This window comes from Schistocerca gregaria, chromosome 3, assembly GCF_023897955.1.
Source record: "Schistocerca gregaria isolate iqSchGreg1 chromosome 3, iqSchGreg1.2, whole genome shotgun sequence".
NCBI classification, from domain to species: domain Eukaryota; kingdom Metazoa; phylum Arthropoda; class Insecta; order Orthoptera; family Acrididae; genus Schistocerca; species Schistocerca gregaria.
Window position 1 is genome coordinate 823,279,328 of NC_064922.1, and position 17,732 is coordinate 823,297,059.

At 40.1% G+C, this 17,732-nt stretch overlaps 1 protein-coding gene across 1 annotated transcript in view; it reads left to right on the top strand.

The window, feature by feature from the left end:
- LOC126355162 (netrin-3-like) overlaps positions 1-17,512 on the top strand; it is a 401,797-nt gene extending 384,285 nt beyond the window's left edge. The window contains exons 4-6 of the mRNA XM_050005370.1: positions 4,152-4,220; positions 13,761-13,935; positions 15,046-17,512. Coding sequence (XP_049861327.1) covers positions 4,152-4,220; positions 13,761-13,935; positions 15,046-15,187 — 386 coding nt within the window. The 3' untranslated portion in view covers positions 15,188-17,512. The remainder of the gene's footprint in view (positions 1-4,151; positions 4,221-13,760; positions 13,936-15,045) is intronic.
- Positions 17,513-17,732: the final 220 nt, after the last annotated feature.

Genomic DNA, 17,732 nt, shown 5'->3' on the forward strand with positions numbered 1-17,732 from the left:
CTTTTCTCTTTGAAGACATTGAGGCAGTATCATTATACAGTGAAGACCAAAGAAACTGGTACACCTGCCTAATATCATGTAGGGTCACCGCGAGCACGCAGAAATGCCGCAGCACGCATGGACTCGACTAATGTCTGAAGTAGTGCTGGAGGGAACGGCGACCATGAATCGTGAAGGGCTGTCCATGAATCCGCATGGGTACGAGGTAGGTGACTATCTCTTCTGAACAGCACGTTGCAAGGCATCCCTGATATGCTCAATAATGTTCGTGTCTGTGGAGTATGGTGGGCAGGGGAAGTGTTCAAACTCGGAAGAGTGTTCCTGGAGCCACTCTGCTGGAATTGCCCCAGTCCATTGGAATCCACAATGGACATGAATGAATGCAGGTGATAAGGCAGGATGCTTACGTACGTGTCAGAGTCGTATCCAGACGTACCTGGAGTCCCACTCCAACTGCACACGCTCCACACCATTACAGAGCTTCCACCAGCTTCCACAGTCCTCTGCTGTCAAGCAGGGTCCATGGATTCATGAGTTGTCTCCATACCCGTACAGGTCCATCCGCTCGATACCGTTTGAAACGAGACTCGTCCGACCAGGTAACAAGTTCCCTGTCATCAACAGTCCAACATCGGTGCTGATAGACCCAGGCGAGGCGTAAAGCTTTGTGTCCTGCAGTCATCAAGGGTACACGAAAGCCCATGTCGATGATGTTTCGTTGAATGATTCGCATGCTGACACTTACTGATGGCCCAGCATTGAAATCTGCAGCAGTTTGCGGAAGGGTTGCACTTCTGTCACCTTGAACGATTCTCTTCAGTCGTTGTTGGTCCCGTTCTTGCAGGATCTTTCTCCTGCCGCAGCAAAGTCGGAGATTTAATGTCTTACCAGGTGGTGGTGGTGGTGGTGGTGGTGGTGGTGATTGGTTTGTGGCGTGCTCAGATGCGTGGTCATCAGCCCCCATCCAAAGTCCTAAATTTAACACAGTCCAATTTTTGCACAGTCCAATCTAGCCACTGTCAGGAATGGTGATGACGATGATGAAGTGATGATAACAACACAAACACCCAGTCCCTAGTCAGAGAAAACCTGGCCCCAAATCAAACCCGGGACCCAGTGATGCAGAAGGCAGCTACGGTAGCCACTTTTTTTTTTTTTTTTTACCGTAGAGGACGTCACATGAAATCCGCTGGAGTTCGTTGTTGATCCCTTCGCCCAGTTTTTTTTATTACAGAGACCAGCCAGCTCTCTGAACGAACACGCTGATCTACTGTGCCAGCGCCACTAGACCACGAGCTGCTGACTGATGTTTTACCGGATTCCCAATATTCACGATACACTAGTGAAATGGTCGTACGCATGCTTCTGGCTACCTAATCATTTCGTGAACTCCACCATCACTAACCACAGGAACCGTCTGATTGTTCCACCGGTCTATGCAACCATGCTCAAACTCACTTAAATCTTGATAACCTGCCATTGTGTCAACAGTAACCGATCTAACAACTGCGCCAGACACTTGTCGTCTTATACAGGCGTTGCCGACCGCAGCGCCGTATTCTGCCTGTCCACGTATATCTGTATTTGAATACACATACCTATACCAGTTTCTTTGGCGCTTCAGTGTACGTCCAAGTAAGTGTTGGTATACTAGATTTTCTCACACCAACAACAGAGGCAATGTCTCTTATGGCCACAGATGTGTGTTCGTGGAAAGCAACTATTTTTGCCCGATTATTAGGTGAAATGACCATTTAACACAAAGTTTTCCTGTCGAGAACACGGAAATAACACATACTGCTGCACACATGAAAGCACTCAAGAGAACTGGAGAGTACCTACAATGGTAGTCCGCCAAGGGTCCAGCAGTTGAGCGGATAAAATTGATTTTAGCTAGCCTACTTCAACTTCTTATAATATATGAGCTTGTCCCAATTAATTTGCACTCAACTGTACCTTGCCTGTATTTACGCTGTTTTGGATTCGGATAGCTCCGAGGAATTTTTTTTTTTTTTTTTTCGCATGCTTCTGGCTACCTAATCATTTCGTGAACTCCAGCATCACTGACCACAGGAACCGTCTGATTGATCCACCGCTCTCTGCAACACCACCAGTGCGAGCCATCGTAAACTGTGTTCTACCTATGCCGAGTAGTGTATAAGAGCGCTTATTTGAAGGTGTTACCGATTTATGGTTCGGAGAGTTAGCAATGCACCGTGACCCATGAAGTTTTTCTTCCACTGCGTACAACACAAGCGCGTTTCCCGTGAGTGAATGTGCAGTGCACTTACACTTTTGTCGGTTTTGTGACCAACACTGCTGTTTAAGGGGGTATACACGTGCCTGTTAGGAAGAGACCTGTGTCTAATTGACGTGTCGTTAGCTACTTGGAGGCAGTATTCAATAAAAGTGACGGACTAGGCGAAGTTTAATTGAAACAAGCAAGTTCCGTTTGTTTCCTTGGAAACTTGATTTGTGATTTGAAGAATAATATGATTTACCGCCAAGAGCTGGAGATAAAATTTCTCTATTGAAGAACCAGTTTCAATCTGTGAACGATCATTAGGATCATAGAAGCATTTATGACATCATACTAGGCGATATAAAATCAATGGCTCCAGATAATAAAATCAGTGAAATCGTCACTGTTATCACACTGTAATATTACATCGCCATACATAAAATGTATAATCGTCGGAAGTTGATCGGAGGGAACCGTTATCATTGTATGTCATCCGACCCAGTGGTCGGACTTATCAGTCCTGAAATCACGCCAATAATCGGTTCCGTGTAAACTCGAGCAGTACGCCACGTAATTCGTCTCGGGCGCCGCAATTCGCGTATCTTAATGATACCGTCGTCAAAGAGCTATAAAAATCTCCAACATTCCTTTCTTCTTCTCGCTTTGATTTAATTATGCTTTTTGGTGCTTCGATTATCTGTTGTTTTAGAGGAAGCTTAACCATCTCTTTATATTAAAGCGGCAGTGATTAAAAAGGTTAGCCCTGCATTTCTCTGTTACTGAAAATAAAAGTTTTAAAAAATTTCCCGAAATTAGATGTTTTTCGAGAGCAGTTGTGTGTCTTTTTAATATGTTTTTATTATGTGTCTTTCTTGTCTGTCTCTCCATTCAGTACAAAGTTTGCAACCTCCTGATGAGCTTAAGTCCTGATATTTTAAACACAGCTCGGACCTGGATGATAATGCTATATTAACACCCTAACTTCTCGGTCTGCTGGCTAGAGCTGAGGAGGGTCTGAAGAAGGCAGATAACGCTTGGTATCTTGGCTGCCCTGCCATACCAGCATATTGTGCGGGTAGTACCAGGACATAAGCCAGGCGTATGCTCGTGGATGTGTACATCACTGAAGCGGCAATAAAAAGCTAGTGTGTGTGTGTGTGTGTGTGTGTGTGTGTGTGTGTGTGTGTGTGTGTGTGTAAATAATTATTCAAGAACAAAAGTCATGCCATCAAAATGTTAAAATACATTGTGGAATGTCATACACACAATACTAAAAAGCAGAAAATAATTATTTAAATAAAAATAAATGTTGAATATAAAACATTTTTATATCAGACTAAAAACTATAAAATAATTTCTCCTAATCCCGTGCAGAGTCCTGATCCCATACAAACAGTACTGAAAATTTGTGCTTGAGAATTTTTAATAGCTATGACAGTACTTGTAAGATTTATAATGAAAAACATGGACAACATACAACAGATAATAGTTAGGAGGTGAATTATTCATGCATCAACTATGTGTTGCATACATCCTGTGTTGTTTGATCTAAATCTGACAAACGTTGTCACAGCTATTAAAATTCACAAGCAGATATTTTAAGAATAATATGTATGGGGTTAAGAATCTGTATGCAGCTACAAGAAATCATTTTATACTGTTTAGTCTATTATGTTAAATATGTAATTTTCTTTAAATAATTATTCATTTCAAGTTGTTCTGGCAAAGCAGCACCAAATTCCCTGCTTCCTCATTTTTGTAACTGATATAGGCCTCCTGTCTAGATACTGGATATTGTTTACATTCTGTAAATTCCAAAAACGTTATTCCCATGTGAGCAATGACTCCCACTTACATGTTACTCTTCCTGTACCATAGACGTGTGAGGACTGTCCATTGTGTGTTTCAGACCAGTGCGGAAAATGCCGTGCAGGGACACGGAGGCTCAATCTGAACAAGTACTGCCGCAGGGACTATGGTAAGTACCAAACAAAGTTCACTAAGTCTATAGCGTATCTTTCAAGGAATATTTAGTGCAGTAGGAAGAACTTCCTCTTACTTGCCATTTTCATCGCTTACAGTTAGCCACAGTGAACATGTATGAATTTAACTACACACATCATACAACTGGTTGACAATGTACAACTTTGTACAACATCGTACAATGGTTGATTATGCAATTTGAGCATCTAGGTGCAGCAGTTCGTAAGTTATAGTTATGGGATGAACAAGAGCATTTGATGCACTTTCTGCCATCACTTCTTCAGCCCTACAGCTGTTACAGGACATTGTTGCCCACTGTCCCTTCTTGCTTCCACAGATTTCAATCTTGCTATATCATCCATTACGTCTTCCATACACCTTAACCTTGGTTGGTTGTTAGGTCAGCTAGAATATAACTTTTTTCTCATTATCTTCTGCCATCCACCTCAGTAGTCAAACGGTCAATGTGACAAACCCTCAAATGAGGGATCCAGGTTTGAGTCCCGGTACTGCCAGGGCCTTTTCCTTGGTGGGATGACTGGACTGGGGTGAACACAGCCTCATGAAGCTAGTGGCAGGAGCTAAATGATTTAGATGTGGCGGCTCAAAGGTCAAAATGTCAATCAGTGTGTTGTGCTGACCCCATTCCCCTTCATATCACATCCAATGATGAATGACAAGGATGACACGGTGGCTGATTAACTATCATGTGGTCTTCTGGGCCCAATTGGCGATTTCCTTCCTTCAATTAACTTCTGTCATTCTCTGCAATTGTCATAAGCATTGTCTGGTGAATAGAATGAACAGTCTAATGAACACACACTATGGGCTGAGAGTAAACTGAAAATGAAAGTAATGAGGAGTAGCAGAAATGAAGCAAGGAGGAAGTAAAAAACAGACTAGCATAGGCCAACAGAAGTCTGCTGCTATCAAACATAGGCCTTAATTTAAGAAGGAAACTTCTGAGAATGTGCGGTTGGAGCACACCACAGTGTGAACAGTGGAAAAACATAATAGATGTGGTGCTACAGAAGAATGTTTGAAATTAGGTGAGCTGATAGGATAAAGAATGAAGTGGTTATCAATAGAATTGATGGAGAAAGGAACATATAGAAAACACTGACAAGAAGAAGGGGCTGGATGACACGACAAGTTTCAAGACACTGGGGATTAGTCTCCCTGGTACTAGAGCAAGCTCTAGAGGGTAAGAACTGCAGGGGGAAGATAGGACTGGAATACATTCAACAAATAATTGAGGGTGCAAGTGCTATGCTGAGATACACTAAGATAGATGTAGAGGAATAATGGACAAAGTTTAAGCAGATTGTAAATTGTGGTCTGAAGAGTTATGTGCCTAGTAAGTTGATAAAAGATGGAAGAGAACCACGGTTTAATGATGAAATTTGGAAGATGCTGAAGAAACAGAGACTGTTACACTTTCAGTTCAAAAGAGAATGCACAAATGACAACAAGCTGGGGTTAGTAGAGATTTGTGTGTCTGTTGTATGCGCAAAGCATACAACACCTACCACTGTTGCACCTTAGCAAAACATCTGGCAGAGAACCAAGAAAACTCTGGTCCTATGTAAGATTGCTAAGTGGGTCTAAGGCTTCCATCCAGTTTCTTGTTGATGAGGTCTGGAGTGGCAGTTGAAGATAGCAAAACAGAAGCCAAAGTTTTAAAGTTCACATTCAAGAAATTGTTTACAGAGGAGAATTGTACATACATACCATCACTGGACCATCAGGCAGAATCCTGTATGGACAACATAATAATAAGTATCCCTGGTGTAGAGAAACAATGAAAGTTTTGAAAGCAAATAATTCACCAGGTCCGGGTGGAATCCCAATGTGGTTCTACAAAGAGTATTCTACAGCATTAGCCCTTTACCTAGCCTGCATTTATCGTGAACCTCTTGTCTAGCAAAAAATCCCAAGTGACTGGCAAAAAGTGCAGTTGACTCCAGTGTAGAAGAATGGTAAAAGAACAGTCCTGCAAAATTACAAACCAATATCCCAAACTTCAGTTAGTTGCAGAATCTTTGAATACATGTCTAAGAATCAGCTTGGATTTAGAAAGCAGTGCTTTTGCAAAACTCAGCTTGCCGTTTTCTCACATGATATACTGTGAACTATGGATGAAGGGCAACAGGCGGATGTTATATTTCTAGATTTGGAGAAAACGTTTGATGCTGTGCCCCATAGCATACTGTTAACGAAGGTACTAGTGTACAGAATTAGTTTACAGATATGTGAGTGGCTTGAAGACTTCAGTAATAGAACCCAGTAAGTTGTCCTCGAGGTCAAGCATTCATCAGAGACACAAGTATCATCAGGAGTGCCCCAGGAAAGTCTGATATGAGCTTTGTTGTTCTCTATATACATAAATAATTTGGCAGACAGGGTGGGCAGCAATCCACAGTTGTTTGCTGATGACGCTGTGGTATACAGTAAGATGTCGAAATTGAGTGACTGTAGGAAGATAAAACATGATTTAGACAAAATTTCTAGTTGGTGTGATGAATGGTAGCTAGCTCTAAATGTGGAAAAATGTAAGTTAATGCAGATGAATAGGAAGAACAAACCTGTAATGTTAGGATACAGTATTACTAGTTTCATGGTTGACACAGAAAAGTCATTTTAATATCTGGTCATAATGTTGCAAAGCGATACGAAATGGAGCAAGCATGTGAGATCTGTGGTATGGAGGGCGAATTGTCCGCTTCAGTTTATTGGGATAATGTTAGGAAAGAGTGGTTCTCCTGTAAAGGAGAGCAGATACAGGACACTGATGCAACATATTCTTGAGTACTGCTTGATTGTTTGGCATCTGTACTGGTTCGATTGAAGGAAGACACTGAAGCAATTCAGAGGAAGGTTGCTAGATTTGTTACCATTAGGTTCAAATAACATGTAAGTATTGGAAATGCTTTGGAAACTCAACTGGGAATCCTTGGAGGGAAGGTGACATTCTTTTTGAGAAATTCTGTTGAGAAAATTTAGAGAACCAGTAACTGAAGCTAATTTCCAAACAATTCTACTGTCACCAACATATATTGTGCATAAGGACCACAAATATAAGATACAAGAAATTAGGGCTCATACTTAGGCTTGTAGACAGTCAGTGTCCCTTGCTGTATATGTGAGGACAACGGAGGGCACACTGAGGCACAGCGTATATCGCAAGCCTACACATACAGACAGGTTATCTGCCCACCAATCCTACCACCACCCAGGGCAGAACAACTCGGTCATCCATTCTTTGGAAATCCGTGTGCAGTGCCTAAGTGATGTGCAAAACAAAACACCTGAGCTTAAAAGGCAACACATAATGTTTCTAGCTAATGGTTACAGCCATAAGTCGATCCACATAGCCTTATTGATGAACACAAGAATGCAAGATAAGCAAGAAATAGACAAACTGCAGGCAACAGTGCACTTACCTTACGTGAAAAATGTTACCTTCACCAGGTTGGGGTGCAGCCTGTCTTCTATAGTAGTCGCAGGATCCAGGATGTGCTAGGCTCCACTAAGGACAAGGTGGATGCTTTACACACTGCAGCCATGTACAAGGTGGAATGCGAATGTGGAGAGACATACATCGGCAAGACCTGCAGGCCAATAGCAATCCGCATTCGGGAACATGAGTGTTATATTCGTCTAGGGCAACACAACAAATATGCTGTGGCAGAACATCAGCAAGACCGCAGAAAAGAAATAAAATTCAGCGAAGCCTGTGTGTTGGCCAAGCAGCCGGTTATGACAAAATGCAAAATCAGAGAGGCCATCGATATATTTAAACATCCTAATAACATGAATAGACAGGATGGACTCAGGCTTGCCCCATCTTGGTGGCCAGCAATCAGAGCTCAGCAGACCGCACTGTCAACACGAGGCACGAGCACTACCTGCGAGTAACTGCTGTCGTTCAGCCGACATCCAGCATTTGCTAAACAGCAGCCAACTTCTCATTCGACAGTGACCACCAATCGTGGCACATACCACAAGAGCCAATAGACAACAGAGGTTACATTCTCCCTCGTCTGCAATAACCAATTAAAATAAAGTTCCTTCTCCTTCTTCTTTAAGAGACCAACGAAATGAAGTATCTTTTAAAATTATGACCTAATGGCATGCGCAGTGAACAGTAACATCAAAATATAAGGGACACTGCATAGCCATAATGCACCAGTAGACCCAGAAGAAGGCTACTGGAACTGTGGCCGAAACGTTGGTTTTTCTCCAGCAGCAGCAGTAGTTTTATACATTATGATGCAGTACCATACCAAGAAAACTTTTATGTCGAATGATCCAGTCTGTTTCACTGTTCCTCCAAATCCTTGTCATGTCTGACATAATTACAGTGCCATTCCTCTCTTCTCTTTGAGCTTTAATCTATTTTCCAGATTCTTCTTTAGTTCTCTTTTTTGCTTGCTTTTGCAAAGATTACTCTACAGCATTGGTCCCTTACCTAGCCTGTGTTTATTGTGAATCTCTAATCCAACAAAAAGTCTTCAGTGACTGGTAAAAAGTGCAGGTGACTATGGTGTGTAAGAATGGTAAAATAATGGTCCCACAAAATTAAAAACCAATATCCCTAACTTTGCTTTGTTGCAGAATCTTTGAACACATTCTCAGTTCAAATATAATAACTTCCTTGATACTGGGGATAAGCTAAAACCCTGTTTCACTCCCTCCTCAACGAATGCCTCCCCTTCACATCCTAAGACTCTTATAACTGCAGTATAGTTGCAGTGCATGTTATAGACAACCACCCACACTCTGCATTTTATGCCTGCTAGTATCATAATTTCAAATAGAGTGCCAGTAATCCAATCAATATCATCACAAGTTTTTATTTAACTTTAATAGACTACTGAAAAATTATTGTTGAATTATGAGCTCTGTGATAAGCTTTGTGATAAAATAAATAACTGAGGGTGCTGGACTGTTAATGTTATAACTATAGTGGGCTACTCAGTGAGGAATGGAGAGATGGATATTGGAAGCTACAATGAGAGACAGAAAATGAAACAAAAAATGGACCAGAGAATATACTGAAGTGGAAGACATAGTTACGACTGCAGTGAAAATGCAATCACAGTGCGAAGACTGAGACAATGTCTTTACAGAAGGTATCTAGATAACGTGCAAGAACAACATGGTTGCATAAAACTAAAGAACATAATGTACAGAAAATGTACAGGAGAGTTTTATTTGGCAGTTGAAGTCAAATGGATTATTATTATTATTATTATTATTATTATTATTATTATTATTATTTGATCACAAAGAATCGTTCATATCTAATCTAGATTGCAAATCACAGTGTAAATAAAATAGCATAAAAATCAGCATCTCAACAGTACACATTTTAGATTTTTTAGCAGAAGAAAAATGCACAGCATGGTAGGTAGATCGAACAGTCAGAATACTGTCTATTCTCACATATGTTATTATATCTTGTTCTTCTTCTTCATATCATTCTTCTTTAAAAGTTGCATTCTTCTTAGTTTGGGAAAAATGGGAAATGTACTACTGTAATGCAGTGAGCCAGTACATTCATATCAACTGCTTTAGGACATCTTAGATCCAGGGCATTTTTAAACAGGATCCCACATGTCTGATGTTAGCATGGTTGAATGTTTTAAAATTCCTTTGCGTAGGAGTCAAAACCTCAAAGAATGCAGTCAGAAAACCCAGTTTGTTGAGATGAACTTTGGAATGCTGGCTGCTGTTCAGTTCATACATATGACAAAGCTAGGCCTGCTAGGGGTGACAAGTGTCGACAGTACAGTGAGCTCACATGCTTGTTAACAAGTAAAGTTATCATTTTTAAGAGTGATTGGCTAATCCTATTTCACATGTGAAATTAACTGGAAGTTGTCTCAGAGCATCATCTTTACCTTAAAAAAGTTATGATTTTATTGTTTTCAACAACACGGAAGTGTCAGTAATGCTCACCCATCCAGCTGGAAGTAAATCATTGATTTATTTTTCTTTTTTTCTTTTTACTGCTTGAGGCACATCCTGAGGAAGATATTTCAACAAAGGAACTATTTGTTTTTCTTTCCTCACTGGGGGTTCGCACTCTGATTGTAATTACTGATTCATCATGGGACATTTAAATTGAGGCATTTTTCAAACACAAAAAATTCACTACTCAAATAACAAATATGCATGTGATCTCTCTCTCTCTCTCTCTCTCTCTCTCTCTCTCTCTCTCTCTCTCTCTCTCTTCCCTCTCTCTTGTGGTGTTCCTACAGGTTTCACCACATCCCACATATTTGTCACCAACGATTTCTTCAGGCTTCCTCAGATTCTTCTATTTGTCATTTCCCCATGGTTTCCTCTACACCCACTTAACCAGGCAACCTTTGGTCTTCCTCTTCTGCTTCTTGCCTGAGGATGGTACATCAAGATCTTCTTAGGTCATCTGTCATTTGCAGTTTGCATTGTATGTCCATACAAGGTGAGCTACTGTTCTCCTATTCTGTCTGATATGCTTTCTTGAGTCTGGTTTATTTTACTTATTGTTATACTTCTTAGATGGTCTTGACAAGATATCCTACGTGATGTTTTCAGGTAGTCCAGTTCTACAACTCTCCATTTGTTTTACATGAACTATGAAATGAAAATTAATGGTTTTAACATAAAAAATGTTCTTCGGCCACTCTCATTTTTTGAAACACTGCTTAAAGTCTTTGTTGAATTGCTGGTTACATAAAAAGGTAATTTTAGAGCTTCAGTAAAGCAATGTGATTAAAGATAATTGCTGAATAATCAATGAAATTTAGTTTTTGCTAGTATCTCTTCTGAAAGTAATCATGTTTCCCATGCAGTATATGATAAAAGCTAATAAAGTGTTCTTATATTGAACAACAGACATTATGTTCCTCTAGAATGAGGTTTTCACTCTGCAGTGGAGTGTGCGCTGATATGAAACTTCCTGGTAGATTAAAACTGTGTGCCCAACCGAGACTCGAACTCAGGACCTTTGCCTTTTGCGGGCAAGTGCTCTACCATCTGAGCTACCGAAGCACGACTCACGCCCAGTCTCACAGCCTCACTTCTGCCAATGTCTTATTTCCTACCTTCCAAACTTTACAGAAGCTCTCCTGCGAACCTTGCAGAACTAGCTCCTGAAAGAAAGGATAATGCGGAGACATGGCTTAGCCACAGCCGGGGGGATTTTTCCAGAATGAGATTTTCACTCTGCAGCGGAGTGTGCGCTGATATGAAACTTCCTGGCAGATTAAAACTGTGTGCCCGACCAAGACTCGAACTCGGGACCTTTGCCTTTCGCGGGCAAGTGCTCTACCATCTGAGCTACTGAAGCACGACTCATGCCTGGTCTCACAGCCTCGCTTCTTCCAGTATCTCGTTTCATATCAGTGCACACTCTGCTGCAGATTGAAAATCTCATTCTGGAAACATCCCCCAGGCTGTGGCTAAGCCATGTCTCTGCAGTATCCTTTCTTTCAGGAGTGCTAGTTCTGCAAGGTTCGCAGGAGAGCTTGTGTAAAGTTCGGAAGGTAGGAGACGAGATACTGGCAGAACTGAGGCTGTGAGACCGGGCGTGAGTCGTGCTTCGGTAGCTCAGATGGTAGAGCACTTGCCCGTGAAAGGCAAAGGTCCCGCGTTCGAGTCTCGGTCGGGCACACTGTTTTAATCTGCCAGGAAGTTTCATTATGTTCCCCTCTCTGGAATTATGGGTTGTTCAATAAGTTATGTCCCACATTTTTTTAAAAAAAGCCATTAAAATACATAGACAAATTTCCTTGTTGGTGCTTCACATTTGATGCTTTTTCTGTGTGCCGGTGAAGTTTTGAACCATTCTGGCAGGTGGCAGAGCTGTAGTAAGTGTCAAAATGGTGTCTACATACGACTCATGTTTAAGCTGTGTGCTGTTATTGAATTCTTGTGTACAGAAAAAGTAACCGTGATGAACATCCTTAAAAATTTGTGTGCAGTGTATGGTGATGCTGCAATTAATAGGACTATGGTTAGGCCATGGGTAAAGTAAGTTACAGCCTCCGGAAATGCAGAAACAGAGCACCATGATCAGCCATGCTCAGGACGCCCTGTCACAGTCACAGCTACTGCTCTCGACATGCTGAATTGTGCAGATGTCATTATTCTTGCTTAAAGACTCTGTACAGGGAACACACTTTGAAGATGATGAGAGTGTTAGTTATGCAGTGGAAACATGGCTACACCTGCAGGATAAGAACTTTTACCAGCAGGGAATACATGCTCTTCCACAGCATTGGCATACGACCATAGAATTTGATGGGAACTACATAGAAAACTAGGACATGGACAAGACATGATGATGTGTATTGTCACCAAATTCTGATTCATAACAATAAATATGTTCTGAGAAAAAAAATGTGGGGCATTACCTATTGAACAGCCCTCTTGGGAAGGAGATATGTACAATCATAAAGTTTACAAAGATAACAGCTGAGGATGTGACCGTATTCCACAATAGGTGCCAAAAATAATACACTGAAGCACAGAAAGAAACTGGTATAGTCATGCATATTCAAATATAGGGATATGAAACAGGCAAAATACAGCAATGTGATCAGCAATGCCTATATAGGACAACAAGTGACTGGTGCAGTTGTTAGATTGGTTACTGCTGCTACAATGGCAGGTTAACAAGATTTGAGGAGTTTGAACATAGTGTTACAATGAGCAATGGGATACAGCATCTCCAAGGTAGCGATGAAGTGTGGATTTTCCTCATATGACCATTTCATCAGTATACCATGAATATCAGGAATCTGGTAAAACATCAAATCTCTGACATCGCTGTGGCTGGAAGAAAATTCTGCAAGAACGGGACCGACGATGACTGAAGAGAATCCTTCAACATGTCAAAAGTGCAGTCCTTCCACAAATTGCTACAGATTTCAATGCTGGGCCATCTAGAAGTGTCAGCGTGTGAACTGTTCAATGAAACATCATCAATATGGCCTTTTGAAGGTGAAGGCCTACTCGGACACCCTTGATGACTGCAGAACACAAAGCTTTATTCCTTGCCTGGGCCCATCGACACCAACATTGGACTGTTGATGACTGGAAATGTTTCCTGCTCAGACGAGTCTCGATTCTAATTGTATTGAGCAAATGGACATGTATGGGTATGAAGACCTCATGAATCAGGCAGATGTACCATTTTCTTTGGCTTTTCACTGTAAATAACTAGCCACTTGAATGATTGGATGAAAATCCGTCCATTGTCACGAAGTGCTTGAAACCATTATCCTAGTAGTTTGCTACAGAGGTGTAGATATATCAGATTTTTCCAAAATAGTTCAGTCTGGTAAATATTAACAGTTAATCACATAGTTCCTATTGCTGTTAAGATGGCCAAGATAAACTGTTTCTGTGAATGAAATGCCATCAAGGTATAGTATACAGTTCACCTATTGACCTAGAAAATGCATAGTTACTTTAATATAAAATATTTTATTCATTTCATTTGGACTAATGCTATGGTAGTAATTGTTTTCTTTGGTTCCAGCTATTCTAGGGAAAGTGCTGGAGCGTGAGACAGTGGAAGATTGGGTGAAGTTCTCTCTGAGCATCCAGTCTGTTTACAAACGTGCAAGGGAGTCACGTCTGCGTAGAGGCAATACCTATCTCTGGGTTCACATGAAAGACCTGGCATGCAAATGTCCCAAAGTCAAAACCAACAAGTAGGTTTCTTTAAACTTAATTGTGTCATGTATGTGTGCTTCCATTGAGGGCATCACGAGTAGAGTAATATAAATTAAGGTAATTTAAGACCATTGAATCATTGGCTTTTAATAAGTAATGTATATTTCAGTAGCAGTGTTGCTTTGTCCCTCAAATAGGTATGGAGCACAATTACCAAACAAATTTAACATGCAAAGTGTGACTTCTATTGTATTGCATTGTATTGTATTGTATTATACGGAACTGGGGATCTAGAAACAATGAAGAGGCTTTGTCCCCGCTGTAGCCCTCAGTGGCCCACAACAGGCTACAGAAATCCACTCGCCCCACAATGAACCCAGGGTTATGGTGTGGTTCGGCCTCGGGAGCCGAACTGCATGATAATCCTGGGTTCAGTGTGGGGCGACGGAAGGGTGAAGCAGACTGCGGTAGTCGTCGTGGGGTTGTGGACCACTGTGGCTGCACTGGGGTTGGAGCCTCTCCGTTGTTTCTAGGTCCCCGGTTAACATACAATACAATCTTGTGTACAACTGTTTATTGAAGGTGATTAGTAAGTGTGGGCATAGGGGTAGGGTCAGATTTATACTGCTATTATTTTTATTATTAATAATAATAATAATAATAATAATAATAATAATAATAGCAGCAGCAGCAGCAGCAGGAGTAGTAGTAGTAGTAGTAATTATGTCAATGGTTTGTGCCAGTGGTGGTATTGTTGATGATATCCCGTGTCATACTCAAACAACACCAAGGGGACTGCAGATCTAAACATCTTTCCTCTGTCACTGGTGGATCACCATCAGCAGGATCACACTCCGTAACTCCATCACACACAGTGAATAGTTTTACACAGCATTACCTGTTTTTTTTTTTAAAAAAAAAGGGGCATTTGTCTTTAACCTTTTTGGCTTTTTTGTCATTTTCTGTGAGTTAATGTGGAGGAAGACTTTCTTAATTGGTATTTTCATTACTGCTATCATGATGATGTACCGTCTGTCTTACACAGTTAATCTTTCTAGTCTCAGGAGATTAATATGTTTTAAACTAAGTCAGAAACTTGATAACCCATTACAAATATTGGATAAATTTAGGATTTTGTTCCTTTACAGGTCCTACTTGATTCTTGGAAAAGAACGTGAAGGTGACCAACCTGGTCTGACCATAGGGCGGCGCTCTATTGTCATAGAATGGAAAGATGAATGGCACAGGCGAATGAGACGCTTCCAGCATCGAGCACGCAAATGTGACTGAAACCTGTAGAAGCAACTCCACATCTTGTGACAAAGGATCATTCACTTACAGATTCTGCAATAATAACATGTGACAGAAATAACACTACAGCATATTCTTAGGAGCTGCTGTGTGTTTTTCTGCTCATTCATGGCCATATTGCTTTTTACATTACAAGATTTTAAGAAATGTATCGTGAGGAAGGTGCTACCTATTTTTGGTTACCAACTGCTGTATCCCAGAATTCTCATAATTACGTTTTTATGTAACAGAGGTACAAGAAGTCAGTATTAGACTGTCATATATATAAACTGTAACATATCAAACTGAATGGTAAGTCAGCATAAGAAGCAAAACTAATAACATATTCTCAAAAAATCAGGCTATTCATTGTAAAACAGGTTTCCTCTGGTAACACCAGTGAAAATGTATGTTAAGCTAGTAGTTAAAGATGTATCATTCACTGGATTCTTAAGTCCATATCTAATAAGATAATGACATATCTCAGATCTGCGAGTGAAATCCTGCAAGTGCAACAAGTGTTGGTGGAAGAAGAAAGTTACCAGAATCTTGTGAGAATTGTAGACTGCAGGAATAAAGCAGAAAAGAAAGTGGGGAGTGTTGCAAGTTCATGATTGTACAGAAAAGTATTAGCCAAACCACGATAATGGTGGCATTATTTAATTGAATGTCTTTTGCATTAGTAACTGTATATTAAGAACAAATTTACAATATTAGAACTTTTCATATTAGATAATTTTTATTAATTTATTATTAAATGAATTTCCTTTGTTAAAGCCCATAATATAATGAGCAAGAACTGTATAAGATGCAATTAGTGTTTAGACAAAGTGAGAAGTGATTTACTGCTTGTAGCTGCAAATCTGCAGATGTTTCAGAAATCCATGTTTAATTCTTTTTGAAATAAAGAACGGTGAGAATAGTTGCTTTATTGTGGGAAGAGAGAACCTGTTGTGTTTCACTCTGAAATACATACAGGGAAGTCATTTGCAAAGTAAGGGAAAAAAAGAAAAAAAACCTGCTTTCTACACGAGTGACTTGTTGGTTCTTAAACAGAATGCCATCCAAAAACCATAAAAGAAACAAACAAGCTGATAGTTGTGAGTACTACATTAATTTCTAGAATTTTATTTGATCATCAGCATTATTTTTGTGATTATCTCCTTGACTGTTGTTGCAATGGATTTGGCACGTGCTCAGGACTGTGTGTAAAGGACATTTGTCCTTGTCCTACGAACTGCTAAATCAGTACTATAATCAACTGTATCAGAAATTATTTGTATTGTCTCAGTGTCCAATTTAACAAAATTTTAAAAATAATCATTGCTTAATGTATCAAAGTTTGTGGACAAATTCCAGTCTTTAGACAAGGTTTTCATTTTCTAGTATATTGTTTAAGTTTTATGACTTTCTAATAAAGTCCACTTGATCTTTGTGGTTTAAGAAAGAATTTGTAATTAAGGCAAACACATTTGAGACAGCTTTTAGCTACATTGTAATTTGATCACCCTTTCTTTTGCAATTAAATTAGAAAACTTACTTTTGGGAAAATATAGGTTCATTCAACTTGTTTATTGAAATTTCTTTTGCCTTTAAGCAATCTGACTGAACAGCCACATTGATTTACATTTGTCTAGCTTGTGTTCAATGTTCATATCTGTGACAAGAACTATGGAGCAAAAGCTACTTGAAATGAACTTCACTAACTGAAACCCAGTTGTCAGTTTTGCACAGGTTTGATAAAGTGAAGTCTGCTAATGCACTTAGTTCATAGACCAATGACGTTTGACTATTATTTAAATAAAAATATTTATATCATATTTGTAATTTTACACAAACTTTTTTATGTGCTAGCACAACTTGTACAGTATTAATGTAAAGCTATCATGTGCCATAACACAGTGTTGTAGGTATGTGTCAGTAAGTTCCTAAAATTGTGTTGCTATAACTAAGTACTTTTGTGCACTTCATCTTAAAATCTGAATTGCAGAATTTTTTGTGTTCTGGTATCAAGAAAGTTTCATTGATGGATGCACATGAATTCGGGTCAAAAATCAGCAGAACATGTATATCAAACTGTTTCAACCATTTAAATTCCATTAGTCTGGTTCACAGATCAGGGGCGTCACACAGTATTGTCTGTCACCGTATCTCATACTCACATTCACAGTCTGATTGGTCAATAACTGCACAATGAAATAAATTTAAAATGAATCCTGAGTAGAACACAAGCAAGGGAATAAGTGACTACAAGTGTGTGTGTGTGTGTGTGTGTGTGTGTGTGTGTGTGTGTGTGTGTGTGTGTGTGTGTGTGTGTGTGTGTGTGTGCGCGCGCGCGCGTGCGTGGGTGCGTGTGTGTGTGCGTGCGTGTGCGTGCGTGCGTGTGCGCACTTCTTTGAGGCAGTGAGTGACTGGTTCCTTTAACTCATTCCATTGTTTAAAATATTATCTGAAGTACTTAAATGCATCATTGTTGGAACACAATAAATAAATAACTGAAAGCCAGCATTCACTACAACATTGCACTGTTTCTTATGGAAAGGCA